The sequence below is a fragment of the Egretta garzetta genome, unplaced genomic scaffold, assembly GCF_000687185.1.
Source record: "Egretta garzetta isolate BGI_Z169 unplaced genomic scaffold, ASM68718v1 scaffold204, whole genome shotgun sequence".
NCBI lineage: Eukaryota > Metazoa > Chordata > Aves > Pelecaniformes > Ardeidae > Egretta > Egretta garzetta.
In genome coordinates this window covers 5410169-5427225 of record NW_009259424.1, presented here as the reverse complement: position 1 = coordinate 5427225, position 17057 = coordinate 5410169, and the positions used below count along the sequence as shown (strand labels likewise).

Here is a 17057-nt window from a genome sequence, read left to right as displayed (position 1 = left end):
TGGTAGTAGTTCAAAGAGTGATAAAACCTAGACATCGTTTATTTCAATTATTACCACAATTATTCATCTGAGACAGATTTTGAGACTTCCGTGGCAATAGGATGGCATAGCAAAGCTTAGGGTTGGATATACTGGTTTCCCAAGCTGCACAGGCATGTAACACAAGAGCAGGACTTGAGAAGCAATCAGTATATTGAGCAATTAATCATCAGTTATTAAATGAAGGAGAAAGTTCAAATTTGATAAATTGATTATGCTTGGTAGTTACAGAGAAGGATTCAGGCCCTTGTGAAGCCTGGGAAAGCTGTATGGTATGTTAGCTGTTTTTAACTTGCATGAATAAAACTTTAAAATCCTCCTGGAGTTATGCTTTTTGGTTGCTCTTAATCCATCGTGGGTTGTAGTAGTGAAATTTCAAATGAGAATGGTATAAGAATGCCAGGTCGTTGTTTTGGTTGGCATTTGTTGTTATTGTTTTTGTTTTCCGAGCAAGTATAATTTTTCTGATGAATTTATGGCACTTAGCTTGGATGGCGGCTGTATCCTGTGGTAGAGGGTATTTGGAAGGGTATGTATGCATAGCTTTTACACAAATAAGACTACGTATGTGTAGTATTGCTAACTGAGAATTGAGGCTTGCAAAGGCTAGCTATTCCTATTTACTGAGGCCAAGAAAAAATGTCCTCCCTATTTTATAACTAGATGGGAAGATGGATTAGAAAATAATTTTGCTTGGCTTTTGCAAGCTGCTGAAGGCTTGTTTTGCTTTGTCACTTCTCACAACACAGTTTCAGGTGGTGCAAGGTCACATCCCTGAAGAACAGAGAGGGTGAGAGCTGGTGAATCATTGGCTCCATCCCAAGTATAGAGGCTGAGCAAGAAGGTTCAAGTATGAGGAGAAAAGGTGTTGGCATAACCAAAACTGAGTTAAAAAAGCCTGGGCTGGAAACTGAAGTCTTTTTGAATATATGTTATTAAGCCTAATATATCTTATTTAGCCAACACCTAGAAAACAAGAGGGATGCATGGCTCAAAATATCAGGTTTTGTTTTAAAAATAACAGGAAAATCAATGGTGTGGGATTTTTGCACAGCTGCCGTAGACTCTTCAATCTGTCTGGGGAGGCAAGAGGAAAAAGGTGGCAGAGAGAGAGAATAAAACTCTACATTTGTAGAGTTCTGTCTACAGATGGGGGCAAACGGCTCCCTCTGGCTCTGGGTTTGGGAGGGAAGAAGTAGCTGGTGAGGGTTCCGGAATAAAGACTTGTTGAGTAGTTGTAATTAATTTGGGAAATAAATCTTTCTCTGCAATAGGCAGTGTGGAGTAGCTAAGGGAAAGCAAAATGATAGCATTAGGAGTGTGCTGCAGTCTTCTCACATGACTGATAGTTTTTCTGTTTCAGCTGTGCAGCACAGAGAGGTGAGTGATGTCTTGTGCTTGTTGAAAGGGGCAGGAGGAAATCGGCTGACAGAGACAGCCAAGCTGTAGACTTTAGCGAGAACTGCTGAATAGACTTAATGAAAAGAAACAAGGAACAATGGGAGGTTGGGGAAGGTGATGTTTGAGCACGGTTTGTAGGCTGCTGTGAGAGGCAATTTGCAGAGAGCTCAGCCATGTGGTCCCTCATCTGCCATGGCCAACTGAAGTGGTGAAATGTGCTCGCCAAGGCAAGGCAACAGCAAATCTAGCGGGGGAAATGCCTCCTTGCCGCTTGTCCCAGAAGTGTTGCCCTGGGTGGGAAAGACGTCTTTCTCCCATAAGCAGGCAAATGGTTACAGAAAAATGTACACATTCAAGCCTTTTCTAAAGGAGAACCCTCTGTTTTCTTATTCCTAAAGCCACGGAAGGTAGTGAATACATGACATATAGGCAGGAGAGAAACAAACTGTGTGGTCTAATGCTCTGTATTGATTTCCAGGTAAGTGTATAATTTGACCAATAAATCCTGCTTAGATATAGCAAAACTTAAAAATCAATGGCCAAAACATATGCAAAAATCTTGTACCTGTTAGCATAGCTACTACTACAGTTCTGATGTTCTGGATGATGCACGGTCCCTGGAACACTTGCAACAGTGGTTTGGCTACCTGAGTCAGTCTTAGATTTACAACGTTTTATGCGTGTATATATGTGTGTGTCTGTCTAAATGAACATATATCATATGGAGTTGGATATTCCTGTACATCGAACTTGAGAAAATTTGCTCATATTTTTCCAGGAATTTTATGATAAATCCAGGAGTCAGTTTTTCTGAGTCCCTGTTCAGTGTGGTGAGAACACAACTTTGTTTAAAATATCCTTGATGCTTGGACCTGGGTATTTTGGATGTTACTGCTGGCCTGGTTTTCTTCCCTGCGCTTGCCTTTTTCTGTCTGTATTAAGTGCCCGTTCCCAAACATTTGTGGGGGTATATGTATATGTGGGAGTATACCCACACAAATGTGCACATACACAAACACATGTGTACATCTGCCCAGGGAAAGGCAGGGGGATCTGGATTGTGGCTGGACAATTTTGGCTATAAGCTTCAGATTCATGAAGGAAAATACTTCTGCCACCTTCTGGCATTAATCTGAAAGCAATGAAACCACAGGCTTAGGAGTAGCTGCAGGCGTGGTGCAATCGGTTATAATTTGCAAATGCAAACTCGCAGTGATATTCTTGTAGGTTAAGGTTTTGTCTTCAGTTTGAATGCTGTAATGGAGAAAGCCATTACAAAAGACACAGTCATGTGCATAGCCAAGAGTACACATCTTTAAAGTACTCTTCAAGAGGAGGTACCAAGTGGGATGGTGGTAAGAATGCGTTTCTGGTGAGGGTCTCTGGGACACTGGCAGAGACCCTCCAAGTGCGTGTTGTCTTCTCCCTCTTCTGGAGTAGAAAGCAGCAGGTTCAGCACGTCCTTTGCTGTGCTGAATCCTTCTGATGTTACTGAAGGCAAGAAAGGGTACAGATTTTTAAAGCAAGGATTACTGTTGAATGCCTTGAACAAGGACGAGTGACTTGAGCTCCATGTTCTCTCACGTGCTGTGTGCAACATTTATTCTGCACTGGATGTCTTTGCCTTAATTTCCAACTGCAAAAAAGATCTAGTAGTGCTGCATCACTATTACCTTTTTTTCTTCTCTGTTCTATTGAAAACTCTTTTTCAGTCATCTTGAGGCTCACCAGTTTGGGCCTGGTACCAGCCTGATTTGAACACCACACATAGTAGAAGGTGTGGGGGGTTTTCCCCTCCCCAGAACACTGTCATGCCTACTTTCATCAGGAAAGTAGAACCTAAGTTTTCCTTGCTTATGTTTGGTGTGCATTTGTTTGTAATAGTCTTTTGCCAGGACCTGTTAACTGAGTTACTTTACTAAATCACGTGCACTAACTGGCTTTTAATGCAATCTTCTAAATCTGTCAGTTTTGGAGGATTTGAAGCAGCATTTGAGAGACAGAAGACTCCTGAGGATGAAATCTTGTCCCCCTTGACTTGAATGGAGCTAATATTCATCCCATATTACAGTAATAATTCTTGAATCATATGGTTTCCATGGAATAGCATCATTTTTTTTTTAATCTGGGTTCTTCAGAGCTGAAGTAATCAGTCTTCTTTTCTCAGCCCTAAATTCAGAAAATAGCAACTCAGCTACCTAAATAGACTTTGAAAAATTAGTTCCTTTTCTTTGACAGTCAAGCTTTAGTAAATAAAGATTATGGTAGACAATCCTTATCACAATGGTAAAGGATTACTGGGTTTGTACTTATTGCTTTAAAAAATTAGAACACCTTAATCTATTAAAAACAATTTGGGTTTGGAAAAACAAATTGCATTGAACCTGACAAGATGCTTGCCAAGTTCCAGGAGATGTAATTTGGAACGTCTGAGATATTAAACCTTGAATGCCTGAGTTCCTGATAGAAACAGCAACTCAATTTTAACTCTTTCAGCTCTGCTGTAGTCTATAATGTATAAAATGCATGGTTTTGTGTCTGTTTTATAAAACCCAGGGGGCTGCTGCTGGGTTTCTGTACTGTCTTAGGGGCACAAGATGAGAAATTAACTCCTGGTTTACTTGCTCCTCTCCCCTGAGAATGGAAGCCACCATAACACATAAATATATATTCCATAATCGCTTTCATAAACTGATCATGCACCCTCTTGAAATTGAACTGTGTGTATTTTGGCCTGCCAAAATTGTGAGATGAATTCAGAATCTCACCATAATACTTAGAAACCTTTGTACTCTCAGCCAGAATATATCTGTGACCCTACTTGTCAGGTAGGGTCATGACCCTATGCCTTTCTGCTACCATGGCCATGTGAGTAGCAATGGGATCCTTTGGTTTTCATCCTCCTCAGGTACTTAAAATAGTACTTGAAATACAGCAAGTGTTTTGTCTTATGGTTCTGATACTAAACTATCCAAACTTAAACTCTACTTTCAACTTCTGGTGACTACAGGACTCTCTCTCTTTGGTATTAATACTTTCTTACTCTATCGACAACATTTCAGCTGATGCATCTTAGGGTCTAATTGTTCATGGGTGCACAAATTACTAGATTACAGACAATAAACCTCTAAGAAGCTTTTGGTGTTTTTCAAACTGATGAAGTCTCAAATAATAGCAAATTTCTTATTGTTCTCTGAGTGCATGGCCTTATTTTTTGTAGTATTTCACCATAATTATGTTACCTGGTTTCAGAAGTCATAATCTTTTTAAATGCTCTCTAAATACCTCTGTATTTATCATACTTCCTAATTTTCTATCATAGTTAATTCCTTTAATAGTGTTTGCCAGGATCATTACTGATAATGTAAAATAACCAGCTAAAGCTCTCAGGTTCAAAAGGAGTAACTGCTGGGCAAACAGGATAACTGAAAAGCTCAAAATTTAAGGATGGCAGAGGAAATTTGGAGTTTCTTTAAGGTCCTCTAGTATGAAGCTGGCAACCTTGTCTGCGCTTAGCTTCATTTAACTCACGATCGTGCTATCCAACAAGATCAAATTTTTTTCCCTCTGGCTTTAAGATTATAAACTTTATTAAACGCACGCCATGCCTGCAGAACTTTTTAATAGGTAAGTGTTAGTCTTCTATGTCCAACTTTGACTGCAGGGCCACTATCTCAGGAAGTCTTTCTTTCCTTTATTTTACTTCCCCCACATTACACAGATTCAGTCTGTTTTACTGTGATGTCCCTGTTTATTTCTTTGTTGCCTGTTATCTTGCTATAAATACAATTCAATTTCTGACTATGATGTCATCATTTTTGTATTCTTCTTATTGCTATTTTTACACCCTGTACTGCCCTCTCAGTTTGGACGTAGCTGTTTGTATATCTTCATTAACATATCTTTATACTATCACAAATTAAAAGTAGTTTTAGAGACTGTGAGCCCCGTGTGCTTTTTAATATTTAGTTTTCTTCTAGTAGTTTCAGACCTAGCCCCTCAAGGCCAGCACTGAAAGTCTTATCTGAAAGAATCACCTAAGAAATGTCCGTTTTAATGAGAATACTTTTCAGTCGTTACACTCACTGTTTCTTTTTACCACAAGTCTTTTTTTTCTGTCTGTAAATCTTCATTAGCTGCGTCCTACTTCAATTTGCACTGTGCATCTATCTCACCTGGGTATAAATATTACTTTTTCCAGCAGTAGCCTTACAATGACACCTGACCTAAGTCAACAAAGATATATTTTCTTCTTATTCTTTCTCATTTCTTTTCTGCCTCAAGGCTGTGTTTCTTGTCCTTGCTTGCTGACCTCTTCCTTCTCTGCTCTCTGATGACAGGCCAGTCAATTTGTCCCTCATGCAATTCAACAGTTCCTGGGATGGTGTGAATCTCCAATCTTCTCAATTTTATTTTTCCTTCATCTGGTTTGTGGTTACTTCCTACCTCCCCTGTCCCCTTTCCCCTCTCCTTCATTTATGCTTTTTAATCATCTGTATGTCGTTCTCATCACCCATAGGTCTCTGCCCTTGGGTTTTATCTTATTCTCTGCTTGTGGGGTTTGGTCTCTTTTTTTTTCTTGACTTCTTGCTCTATGCAGCATTTCTGTTTCTCTGTGCAGCTATCTTCCCCTATTACGAACTCTTTCTCATGCCATATTTGATCATTCCTATGTCTCGTCTTTGTGCTCACATGCTCTGAGTCTTTCTGTTTGCAGGTATTTACAACTCATATATAGGCCAAATTAATATTTTCTCTTCTTTCCTGTGTGTTGTCTTCAAAAAGTTTCTCCCATGTCTCCAGGTGCATCTCTAGTCCTTCGTTCTTCTCTTCCATGATTTCTGTCAGGTGATAGCATTATGTTCGCTCCAGGTAACCACTTAAGGATGTGTCTTTATTCACTTTTCTCAGCTAGTAACATTTATTGTCTCATTCATTTGAGTCTCTATAAAACCAGATGTAACCCTGATAAAAAAAAAGGGTCCATTCTGATGCCATATTTTTTCACTCCTCTCTTTGTTCTTATATTTAACTTTCACAAACTTCCTGTTTTGACACTACCTGCTTATTGACTTCCCAAGACACTGTCTTTTTAAAAATTTCCCTAGGTAAAATAGTTTGGTTGGGCTTTTGGGTTTTTTTTTTTGATTTTTTTTCTTAAGTTTTACAGTTAAACTGCTCATCAGCCATAGCCGGAGATACCTGCAGTATGCTCTCAAATACATAGCCCTTGTCTTACTCAGAAGTTCAGTGTGCCTGAGAAGATTCTGCAGACTGGGAAACTTGACCACACCACAGACTTTATGAACAAAGCCTTCTTCAACTATAGACTTGGTTCCTGTTTCCATCTGCCATAGGTTTTCCCTCAAGGAGGACAAATTTCATGCCAAATTCCCTGTTCACCACTATTTGTTGTATCAACACAAATTGTTGCTTTCACTTTATCTTCAGAAAAAGAAAGTAACTTTTGTTGGATGCTTTCATATATTAGTCTGACACCTGAATCCCTTTTTGTGGGATATACATTGAAACAATTTTTGTTTTCTAGTCACAGTTTGTCACAAACAATTGTTAAATTAAAAACTTTACTCATCCCATCATATTTGTTGACTGAGGGGCTTTCTTCCCCTCAGCTGGTCATAAAGGGCTTAAGACATAAACTTATGGTCCTCTCTATAAATCATTCTGCGTAAATGATATACGATATAGTGTACTTTAATTTTTGCCAGCAAGGTGTAGGCTACTTTAATTAGATGTAATGGAAGTTTCCATTGTAAGTCCTTTCATACCTGCACGGATGGAATAATAGAAATCAGAGGAAAAGATAGTATATCACAAGTCAAACATATTCGATTTTAAAATTAAAACCCAATTAGTTTCACTTTTTTCTTCCTCTGGATTTGTATGGAAGCTCAGGTATATGGAAATTCTAACACAAATCAGTGTTTTGTCTAAATTCTACCTCAGAAACAATGGGAAGAAAATTACAGTAGTTAAAATGCTAAAAATGATTTGGTTTCAAGAACAGAATCAAAGCATAATCTGTAATGAATGCTGGTTTCCCTGGAGTCAGGAGATAAGCTGTTGCTCCAGACAATATAGAAAGGTTCATTCTCAAAACCCCATTTGTCTGCAACTTTGCAAACACTGTGTGAGCTTGTGTTGGTTAGATGAAGTGGAAATTGTTTCAAAGGATGAAATACATATTTTTAATTTAATAACTCTGCTATACTCTTCTGAATAACTGTATGCAAGCATTTAGGAAAAGTAGGTTTTCCAGTCAAATCTGCCTATAGCCTATTACTGTAATATATATTTTTTAATATCATTCATGCTGCCAAAGATAAAGCTGATAAAGACTGGCAGTAATGAGATAACCACGGGGGCTCCAGTGCATCTCTGCAAGCTTTGAGACAGCACGGATGCAAAACATCCCAAATGGTTTTGACCCAGATGGTGAATATATGAGCACCTACTTGGAAGAAAAATCTGTGAACAAAAAGTGAACTTATCTGTGCCTGCTTCTCATGGGTTTTGTGCTGTGTATGTCCTCAGCGCCAGGTGACTGCCGCCTTTGCTTGCCTTTGTTAAGCCTGTAAGGCTTTGCGTAAAGTCGTTAAGACCGTGGAAGTACCAAGGAAGTACCCTTCTGTTACCACCGTTCCTGCTCCCCAAGGGTTTCTTTCCTCCTAGAGCAGCCTGGAAGAGTTATAGCTTGACAAGTACCCAGAAGCCAAGTATCCTTGTGCAGAAAAAAGAAAAGCAAATATCCTTTCCTCTTGGCAGAGCTGATCAGGAAGAATCTTCTTGTTTGAGATGGTTAAGAAGATCTTAAGGTGTTCTTCAGTGCTCACACAGCCTGTGGCACCATTTGTGCATGTAAAACACACTATGACTGACAAGAAGGTCCTCGGACCTGTAAGGATTTTGCTTTATTTATGTATTTATTTTGCAATTTCAAAGAAGAGTGCTGTAGGCAGAAAAGGATTGGTTTGAAAGCGATTATGTTTGAGGCTGAGGCAAGACTAGCATCTTCTTTCCTTTAAAACCAGATGAGATTTTTAAGGAATTTAAGAGAAGAGACTGCATGTGTGTGAACAGATGAAATGATGGATAGCGGACAGGGTAACCTTTGATGTGGATATAACTTTCCAAGTTCATAGGGTTTAAAAATCCATAACCTATGTAAAATAACAGCTTTGCAGTGTGACTGGCAACTTTGGGCCAGAGGCAATGAATCAGGATTAAAACCATAAGTTCATGAAAATCAAATTGGTCTCTTGACCCTATAGCTGGTTCTTTTGGCTCAGAGTTAATGCCATGATACACGATTCTGGGAGCTTCAGCTACCATGCTGTCAAGACAAAACATAATTCTTTTAAAAGGGGAAATTAGCAATGTGTAAGTTGTGTTTTCAGTTTGGTGTTGTGTGCATGTTAGAAAGCTAAGAAGTTTGCATATTTCTTTAATGATATAGTTACCATCTGCTGTTTATACCTACAAGAAGATCAAGCTCTGGAAAACTCTATAAAGTTATATTGAACTTCCAGTGCAAGATGAAGTTGGAGCTTAAGGTGTTGCTTCTGAGTTGAGTCAAGAGGGCACAGTGTATGAGACCGGTGGCACATACTGAAATGTGTTACACCCTGACTGTGGAACGGCTACTCATTATGAGAATAGAGAGCAATCATCCATGCTGAAAATAGGTTTATTTACCAAGGGTCTATACCTGACAATCCATTTTCAACCTTCATTAACTATGTCTAGCCAACCCCATGTAGGCATTCCAAACAAAAAGAAAAATTAAACTGCTAAATTATTTCAGGTGATTTCTTCTCTTAAAGGGAGGCAGGAGGATGACCAAAGCAAACCAACCAAGAAAAAAAAAAAATCCAAGCTCCACATGCTGGCCAGTTCTCATGAATTTTAGTTTGCTCTCTGTAGTTTGGCTCTTTCAGGAGTACAGTTCTTAACAAAGAATTACAAAATTGTCTCTAAAAAGGTGAGACTTTTTAATAGAATATAGATGTACAAAGCTGTTATCTTCAAAAAGAAATTCAGTGTCTAAGTGAGCAAAATTTAGTTATTCTTTTCAAAGATTTCATTGGGTCCTCAAAGTCGGCTCAACATGTGGCTTTGGTAAAATTTTAAGTACAAGATTTCTGAGAGGTTATGTTCTTTAGTTAACATTAGATTTATGTCTTTACGGAAATGTTGCTTTCTGACCGCTGTGCAATTATCCAGTGTTACCACTGTGCTGCATAGTTAAATGGTCAAGAGTTGCCACATTTATAAATAGTATGTGGCATTTGAGCTTTGAAAAGTAAATTCTTACTGAATGCTTTTGGAAGAGTTCCATATACAGTACTTTACTTTTATGCATCATTCGGTGGAATATGCATTAAATGGAATGGCAACAGAGGCTGAATATAATAAGCATTACTTATAAAATGGGAATAAGATTAAACAGAAATCCCAAAGCATTACATTGAAAAGATTAAAGCTAGAACAGTAGGCAAAGTCACTTATATTACAGTAGTTACCAAAAAACATTACAGTTGTGTAGCCAGGAGAAGTTGCAGCATGTAGTTCCTCTTCTCCCACTCTTCCTTATCTTTTTCTTCATCTCCAATATTTCTCTTGATTACCATTAAACTTTTACGTAGGTTTTCTTCAGTGTAGTTTTTTTCTGATCACCTACAGCCTAAGTAACAGGCAACTAGTGCAGTACAAACTTCATACTATTAGTATGCAAATTGTCATGTACATCTTCTAATTAGCATTCATCAACTGTAGGGGGGTGTGCTAAAAGCTCATGAAAGTTTGGGTCATATTTACTTCTGTTTGCGTGAAATGTCTTATTAGTGACTGCAAATGAAACTTGGTTGTGGTCGGTATTTGAGAGTTTGTTCTGGGATGTATTTTTCAGTTTTTTTTCTTTTTTTGTTTTTATCCCCTTTTCTTTTTTTTTCCCTCTATTTCCCTTTATTAGGTTGAGTTATTTACCTTGTGGAGGAACCGAGACAAGTGTATACCTGCACATTTCTAGGAAGATGTTCAGAAAAAGGAAGAATATAGAATTTCTGGCAAAACCTTTTCTTTAAAAAGTACAAATTCTTCATTAAGAATGATGTTCAGTAAGAAAGGGCCAGGTTCAGTGGACTTTCTGATCTGAAAAAGTGTTTCATGGAACCTCTTTAAATGCCCATTTTACCATTGAGAGCAGGAAAAAACTTCATATTTCGCTTTGAAATGACATTTAGAAATTTTAATTAACCTGCATTAAATGAGAAAAGTAAACTTACAGTCCTTATTCGGTTTCCTGCAACTATTTTTTTTCTATTCAGGGTTCCAAAATGTCTTAGTTTTATGGCTTTTCAACTAGAGTTGGGATCTTGTACTGTGGTCTGGAAAATTTCGTTTTAATCCCTGTACTAATGGTATCATTACCAATTAAGCTTTAGAAACCATATCAGTTTGGAGTATTCTTTTGTACACTGTAAGTATTATAAGGAGATTTTTAAAAATATTTTTATAAATACTTTATTGTGGCTTGTCATGCCGTTTTATTTATTTATTTTATTTATTTTTAATCTATTAAACAGTATAGGATTTCTGCTCCTTTGGAGATACTGAGCCAAGAGGCATTTATTTAAAATGCAAAGGGAAGAAAGGTTCTAATGAAGTGCAAGCATCTGAGTAGCTGCTACAGAGTAATTGTTTTCTGTGAAGTTCTATTACCTATGCAAGTCACTCCTGGACGTGAACTGTACTACTTTAATTGAAGAAGTTTCTAAATATAAATCAGGTATCTAGGGGATATAGACTGAACCTATCTGCTCTGCCAGAATTGACTTTTTCATATGTCCAAATGTTTCTGAAGAGTTTTTCTTTTTTCTTTTTTTTTTTTTTTGGGGGGGTGAGGGGGAGAAGGAGAAGGAGGGGAAGAAGATCAAAACCAGTAGTTAAGTCATTTCTCCAAGGATGTGAAAGGGGAAAAAAAAGCTGCTTTAGGAAGCAGGTCACTGGCTACAACCTTGCTTGGGACAATAGGAGTTGGAAACAGTTTTCTTTTGAAACCTGTCCAGTAGCAAAAGTAAAGTGAGCGGGTAATGAATTGTAAGGGCTGAGACTGATCCCTTATGAAAGATTTGTAAAGAGCTGAGATTTAGACAAGATTATTTCCCCAAGCCCTTCTTTACTTACACCTTCATTACAAATAATAAAAAAAAGAAAAAAAAAAGAAAAACAAGGGGTTTATTTGTCACTATCATACTGGTTGCTTTAGAAATATGAAATGAAAGATGACACATGACCTCAGAAGAACGAGAAATTTGTGACATTTGTCTGTGATGAAGGCGTGTCTATATTTTTACTTATTTCATAGTAGTAAAGCTGACCTTGAGTATTTCTTAACCTCATCCCCCACCATCCTGGTCTCTAAAAAGAACTTGGGTCTCCTGCAGGCTCTTTCTTCAGGTGCTTGCTGGCTGGCTCACTCCGTGCCTGGTTTTCCGCTGTAAGCCTCCTGGGGGCTGGCTGTTGGCAGTCTCTTTGGTTGGCAGGGGTCTGCGGTGGGGTTGCAAGCTGGAAGACAGCTGTATAGGAGGAGCTTTGTAACAGGGTCTGGTTCACGGAGCTGTAGTCTTGAGATGGTCGGGTGTATCTGCCGGTGCCTCCACAGAACACTCACCGTGTTGCAGGTGTATCTGCTCTCTGCTGCCAGCTGTAATTAGTCATTGGTTGGCAGCAACTTTGGGTTTGTGTTCTTTCGGTATCTCTTAGGACAAGCATCTCCCAGTATTGGTCTTTCTGCTCTGGTAGTAGACAGATTGAACAGTGATTTTTTTTTTTTTTTTTTTTTTTTTCTGGAAAGCTGTGATACTCTCTATCCTCACCATTAAGGTAAAGGATGTGCAAGTAATACCCTTTACTACTTTGATATCCCTCCTAGCAAAACACTCTGTTGGTTCTTTTATATCATGGATTTCAGGCTGGCAGCCCTTCTTTCCAAAACCATAGACACAACAGGACTGTCTGTGTTTGCCATGTGCAAGACATTTCCTTCCAGGATCCTGGGGTTTGTTACGGGGCTTCCAGACATTCCTACTGCCTGTCCCCCAGGGTACGCAGTAAGGAGACAACAGGTCTGTAGCTATAACACAGGTGTGTGTCAACCTAAATTCTTCAGCACACCCTGCTGTCACTGGAACACAATCTGCCCGTGCCTGTCTGAACACCCACCAGCATCTCTAGAAGCTGTGTCCGGCCACTCATCCCTACTTTCCTTCCTACACAGCCTGCTTTTCGCTGTCAGGACCAAGGTGCTGACCCTGGCAACGCAGCTGGGTATTGTGGAGCAGAGCCTTCCCTATTGCTAGCCAGCCATTATAAGCTTGGAAATGGTTCCAGCTTCAGATTTTCTGAGAAGGTCAGGAAAGGATTGTTTCTGGGTTGCTTTTTTTTTTCCTGCAGAATTGCTTTCTTTCTGAACATAGCAGTATTTATTGCTGACTTTCCTAGCTTCTCCTTTTAATCCTGCAACTGCCATTAGATAAAATAATGAACCAAGTTACTTATTCATAAAGGCAGTGTAAATATTTGTTCTCCACCGTATTCCAATAAAATAATGTTGTCATGGATTATTGGCAGTAAGTTATTTTAAGTTATACGTCTAAAAGTAAACAAAGCTATATACATGAAAATATCTTTGATCATTTTTTATGAAGCATCTTATTCTTTTCTTTTATCATTGTTGGTATGAGATCTGAAATCTTAATGCTCATATTTTGATTTTCAGTGTCTCCCTATTTCATTTCTATGGCAAATGCTTTCGACTGAGAAATTATAAACAGCTTTTTTAAATTCGCTGCTCCTCTTCCCCGTCTGGCCTGATTCTGATCATATCATTTATATGTTGTCCTTAATTGTAGTCCACTGAGTGAATTATGTTTCTCTTGTTTGAGTTCTGTATTCTAACATTTGGCTGTTGAAATGTAGTTGGGGAGGAAGAAGTGCATACAGTCTCAAAAAAACCCTCTTTTTTCCCAAAATTGTAGAAGCTATTTGCTAGTCTAAGAGAAAATAAAGGCAAGATGGATGCTCTTTAATTTCCAGTGTGCTGTTTATCTCCAAAGCAGATTTTCCATTTGATAGAAGTGTTGCGAGGCATTACTCCTAAGTGTCAACTAGACCCTATGTACATATAGAATATATAAAGAACTAGGATATTTTGCACCTATATTAATAATTTTCCCACCAAAAAACCCATAACATATTTTAGCACGTGAATCCTGCCCCGATAGGTGGCAGAGCTTTTCCTCAGCCACAGCGATCACACAAATTTCTAGCCTACTTTCTTTAATATAGGGTGTGTTTATGAAATAGGCTGTAATAGATCCTTCAGCACGTTTCATAGACTTTTTTTTTTCTTTTTGAACGGATGGAGGCACAAGCTGAAACAAATGGCAAGATCTTGAACAGCTTGAATAATTAAAAACTAATTAAAAATTGGTGACCATAATCTCCCAAGTGCTGATACTTTTTCCTCTTTAAAAAAAAAAAAAAGAAACTCCATAAGTTACAAACATGTAATTTCGTTCTTATTCAAGAACTCTGAATAAATTTTCTTATGATATCACAGGTCTCCAGGACCTTGCTCTTCACATTGCTTAACTTCCACGAGCCTCCAGCAGTACACCCTCAACACACCAGTCCTATCAGGAGGGTGAAGCCTCCGAGATGTGTCTTTCAATAGCTCATTTTAGGGTTCTTTAAGACAGCAAGTCTGTAAATACGGTGCAAAACCTAAAGCAGAAAATGCACGAAGTTTCTGCTTCCACTCAGCATGTCTGGGTTTAGAATAATTCTTCATGCTACATGTTGCGGCTCTGTACAGAAGATATTTATAGATATTTAAACCTGCCTACCTACGGTTATGTTTCTAATTACATTTCAGGCTTTTAGAGTGCAGAGCCATTGACTTCTTTAGGAGGCGCTGAATGGTCTAGCACTCTGATGACTGAAGAGAAACTCTTAGCCACCTAAATTTAGGCACCTCATTTTAAAAACTTTGGCCCAGATATGTGAACCCAGAAAAATGACTTACAGAAATTCATTTCAAATTCCCTGGCTCTTGCGGCTCCCCAGACTTAGCATTTATTCATACAAATTGCTCACTGTTGCAGATAAATCACAAAATGTAGCCAATGCAATAACTCTGCACCTGAGCATTATTTAGTTCTGCTTTGTTAACGTTGGCAGCACTTTGCTTTTCTCTATATGTTACGGCACCTGGCTATTTTGGCTTTGTCTGGATGTGTTAGAGGGGTGAACAGGGAGAAAATCTACAAGTTTTTGCCCTCTCTTTCGTTACTGCCAGCTTTCCTAATAGCTGCTATTCCTCCATTAGGTGGTCAGTTTAATTTTCCTGCCAGCTCAAAAGAAACGCAAGGGAGACAATTACCAAGGGAGACAATTTTTCACTGCATGCTTAGGGAGAATTATCTTGTCAGAAGTGTTGTCTCTAGTGGTTCTCATCTGCTTTGACACCAGGGATAGTTAATTTCCCATAATGCTGTTTATGATGATGGTGAGAAATACTGTGCCCTGTCTGGGTTGATTTTTCTCTTTCAATTTCTTTGTGATTTCCCTTTGGGGATTTTTGTCTCTTAAAGGGGTACTTCGCCTGGTGGGCATGAGAAATAGATTGAGGGATGTGTGTTGCCCATCTCTTCGGTTTGTGTAGGCTGCACAAAGGAATAAGGTTTTAAAACACAGTTACTTAGGCAAGTAATTTATACTACTTTCTTTTTTTGAAAAAAAACCCCACAGTATAAACTAAAAGTAATATTAAAAATGCTGGTCTTGGTTACTTAGCCATCTTTTGGTTTGTTTTTTTGCTAGGATCAGGTAACAGCACTCCCTTTGCCTATATTAAGGATGGATATCTTGTCGTTCCACTGCAGCCTTGTAAGTCGTGGGCGTTTATTCTAAGCCAGTCATCTGTAGTCAGTGTCATGAGAGAAGGTGATTCATCCCATCTGACGCTAAATATCTGAGAGGCTTATTATGCAAATGTGTTCTGGAGAGGAAGGTGGTTGATGATGCTCCTGCCCAGCCCAGTGATGCAGTCTACAGAGCCTCTCTGTACCAGTGCAATTGGTTTTGAGGACACACACTATGAACAGGGTGCAGAAATTATCCAGATTACAAAACAGTAACTGGAAGTATTTTGTTCCTATGGTTTTGGGTTGTTTTTTTTTTTTTTTTAACCAGGTTCATTTTAGTGATTCATAGGGCCATTTATAACACAGCGATAAGAATACCTGTTGAATAAATGCTCATTCTGGCACAGAAGAAAGAAGTGGTTGAAGGCAGGGATATTCAAAACTTTGTGTAATGAACTGCCTTCTGAAATACATGTGTACGCTGGGACTGTCTGGTTTTATTAGGTGAGATGAATCCACAGTAGTTGTTTAACTGTGTGTTAAGCAGGACATCAGCGATATCATTAGCACTGTAGTGTACACCTCTTGATGCTTGATATTGCTTTATTAGACTGTAAAGTACCTTGAAGTGAGCTTATCTATGTCAAACAAAGGGGGCAGTTAGAAACTTCTACGTATATTGCCAAATCCTTCCACTGAAGTCCTCAGTACTAGCAGTGCTGTTTGCGTTAGCAGTCTTTCCCAATTTTAGCCTCTTAGCGAACCATGAGGGTTATATGGGTATGACTAAGTGTGCTGTCCCATGAGATGGGCTCTTTCTTTATAACATGTGGTGATTATCCAAGTCCACACCAGGAAGCCAGAAAAAATGGCCATGCAAATCATAGCTTTCTCTGGGGTCTTGTGTAAGTATGAAAAGAAGATTACTTATATGAACTTCACTTGAGTGTCTTAGAGCAGTGTTTTTCATTAAATAGGTTAGCTAACAGTCAAACCATCAGAGTTGTAATGAGGCCGAGGCAGTATATTTTGGGAGGCATATTGAAAAGAAAGCCAGCCTCCTAGAATGCATTAGATATATCATGCAGAAGTTAAATCTCATTAACTGCATGTTCTATGTGCAGTTGTTCATCATAAGATCCCTTACCATGTTGATGTACCACGCTGCTCCAATATGCTTTTGTGGTACATCTAGGCAGTATCTTCATGGTACAGGGTGCTTTGGTTTACGTACTGGAGTCAGAGAAATGTGACTACCACCGATCAGATACCGTGGAAGAGATGAAAAGAGCTATGCTGAAGCAATGCCAATAGCAATGAAAGCAATCAAAATGAGCTTTATAGTGCCTTTTTGTATAAGTTCTTTTTGGAATATGTTTCACATGTTTTATTTATTTTTATTATTATTATATTTCTTTTTATTTTTGTAGGCTGTGGAAACCAACCTTGCATCAAAGGATAGTCACTGGGTCTATGTAAATGAGGTAAGAAAGTCAAAAGAGACAACATAGCTTGGTACGTTCACTCATCACTGTTGTTTCATACGTTTTGACACACCAGACTGAGCATACACTTAGCATTTTTGCTTTTTGAATGGTACAAGATGCACACTGTGGTGTCGTTGCTTGTCTGTCTCAGCTGAATTGGCAAAGGTTGAATACCAAAGGT

At 38.6% G+C, this 17057-nt stretch overlaps 1 protein-coding gene across 1 annotated transcript in view; it reads left to right on the top strand.

Moving 5' to 3' along the window:
* The window catches only part of GRID1 (glutamate ionotropic receptor delta type subunit 1), a 315745-nt gene that overhangs the window by 177363 nt on the left and 121325 nt on the right, over positions 1–17057 (top strand). Inside the window, exon 3 of the mRNA XM_009637022.1 lies at positions 16820–16873. Within this exon, the coding sequence (XP_009635317.1) occupies positions 16820–16873 (54 nt within the window). The remainder of the gene's footprint in view (positions 1–16819; positions 16874–17057) is intronic.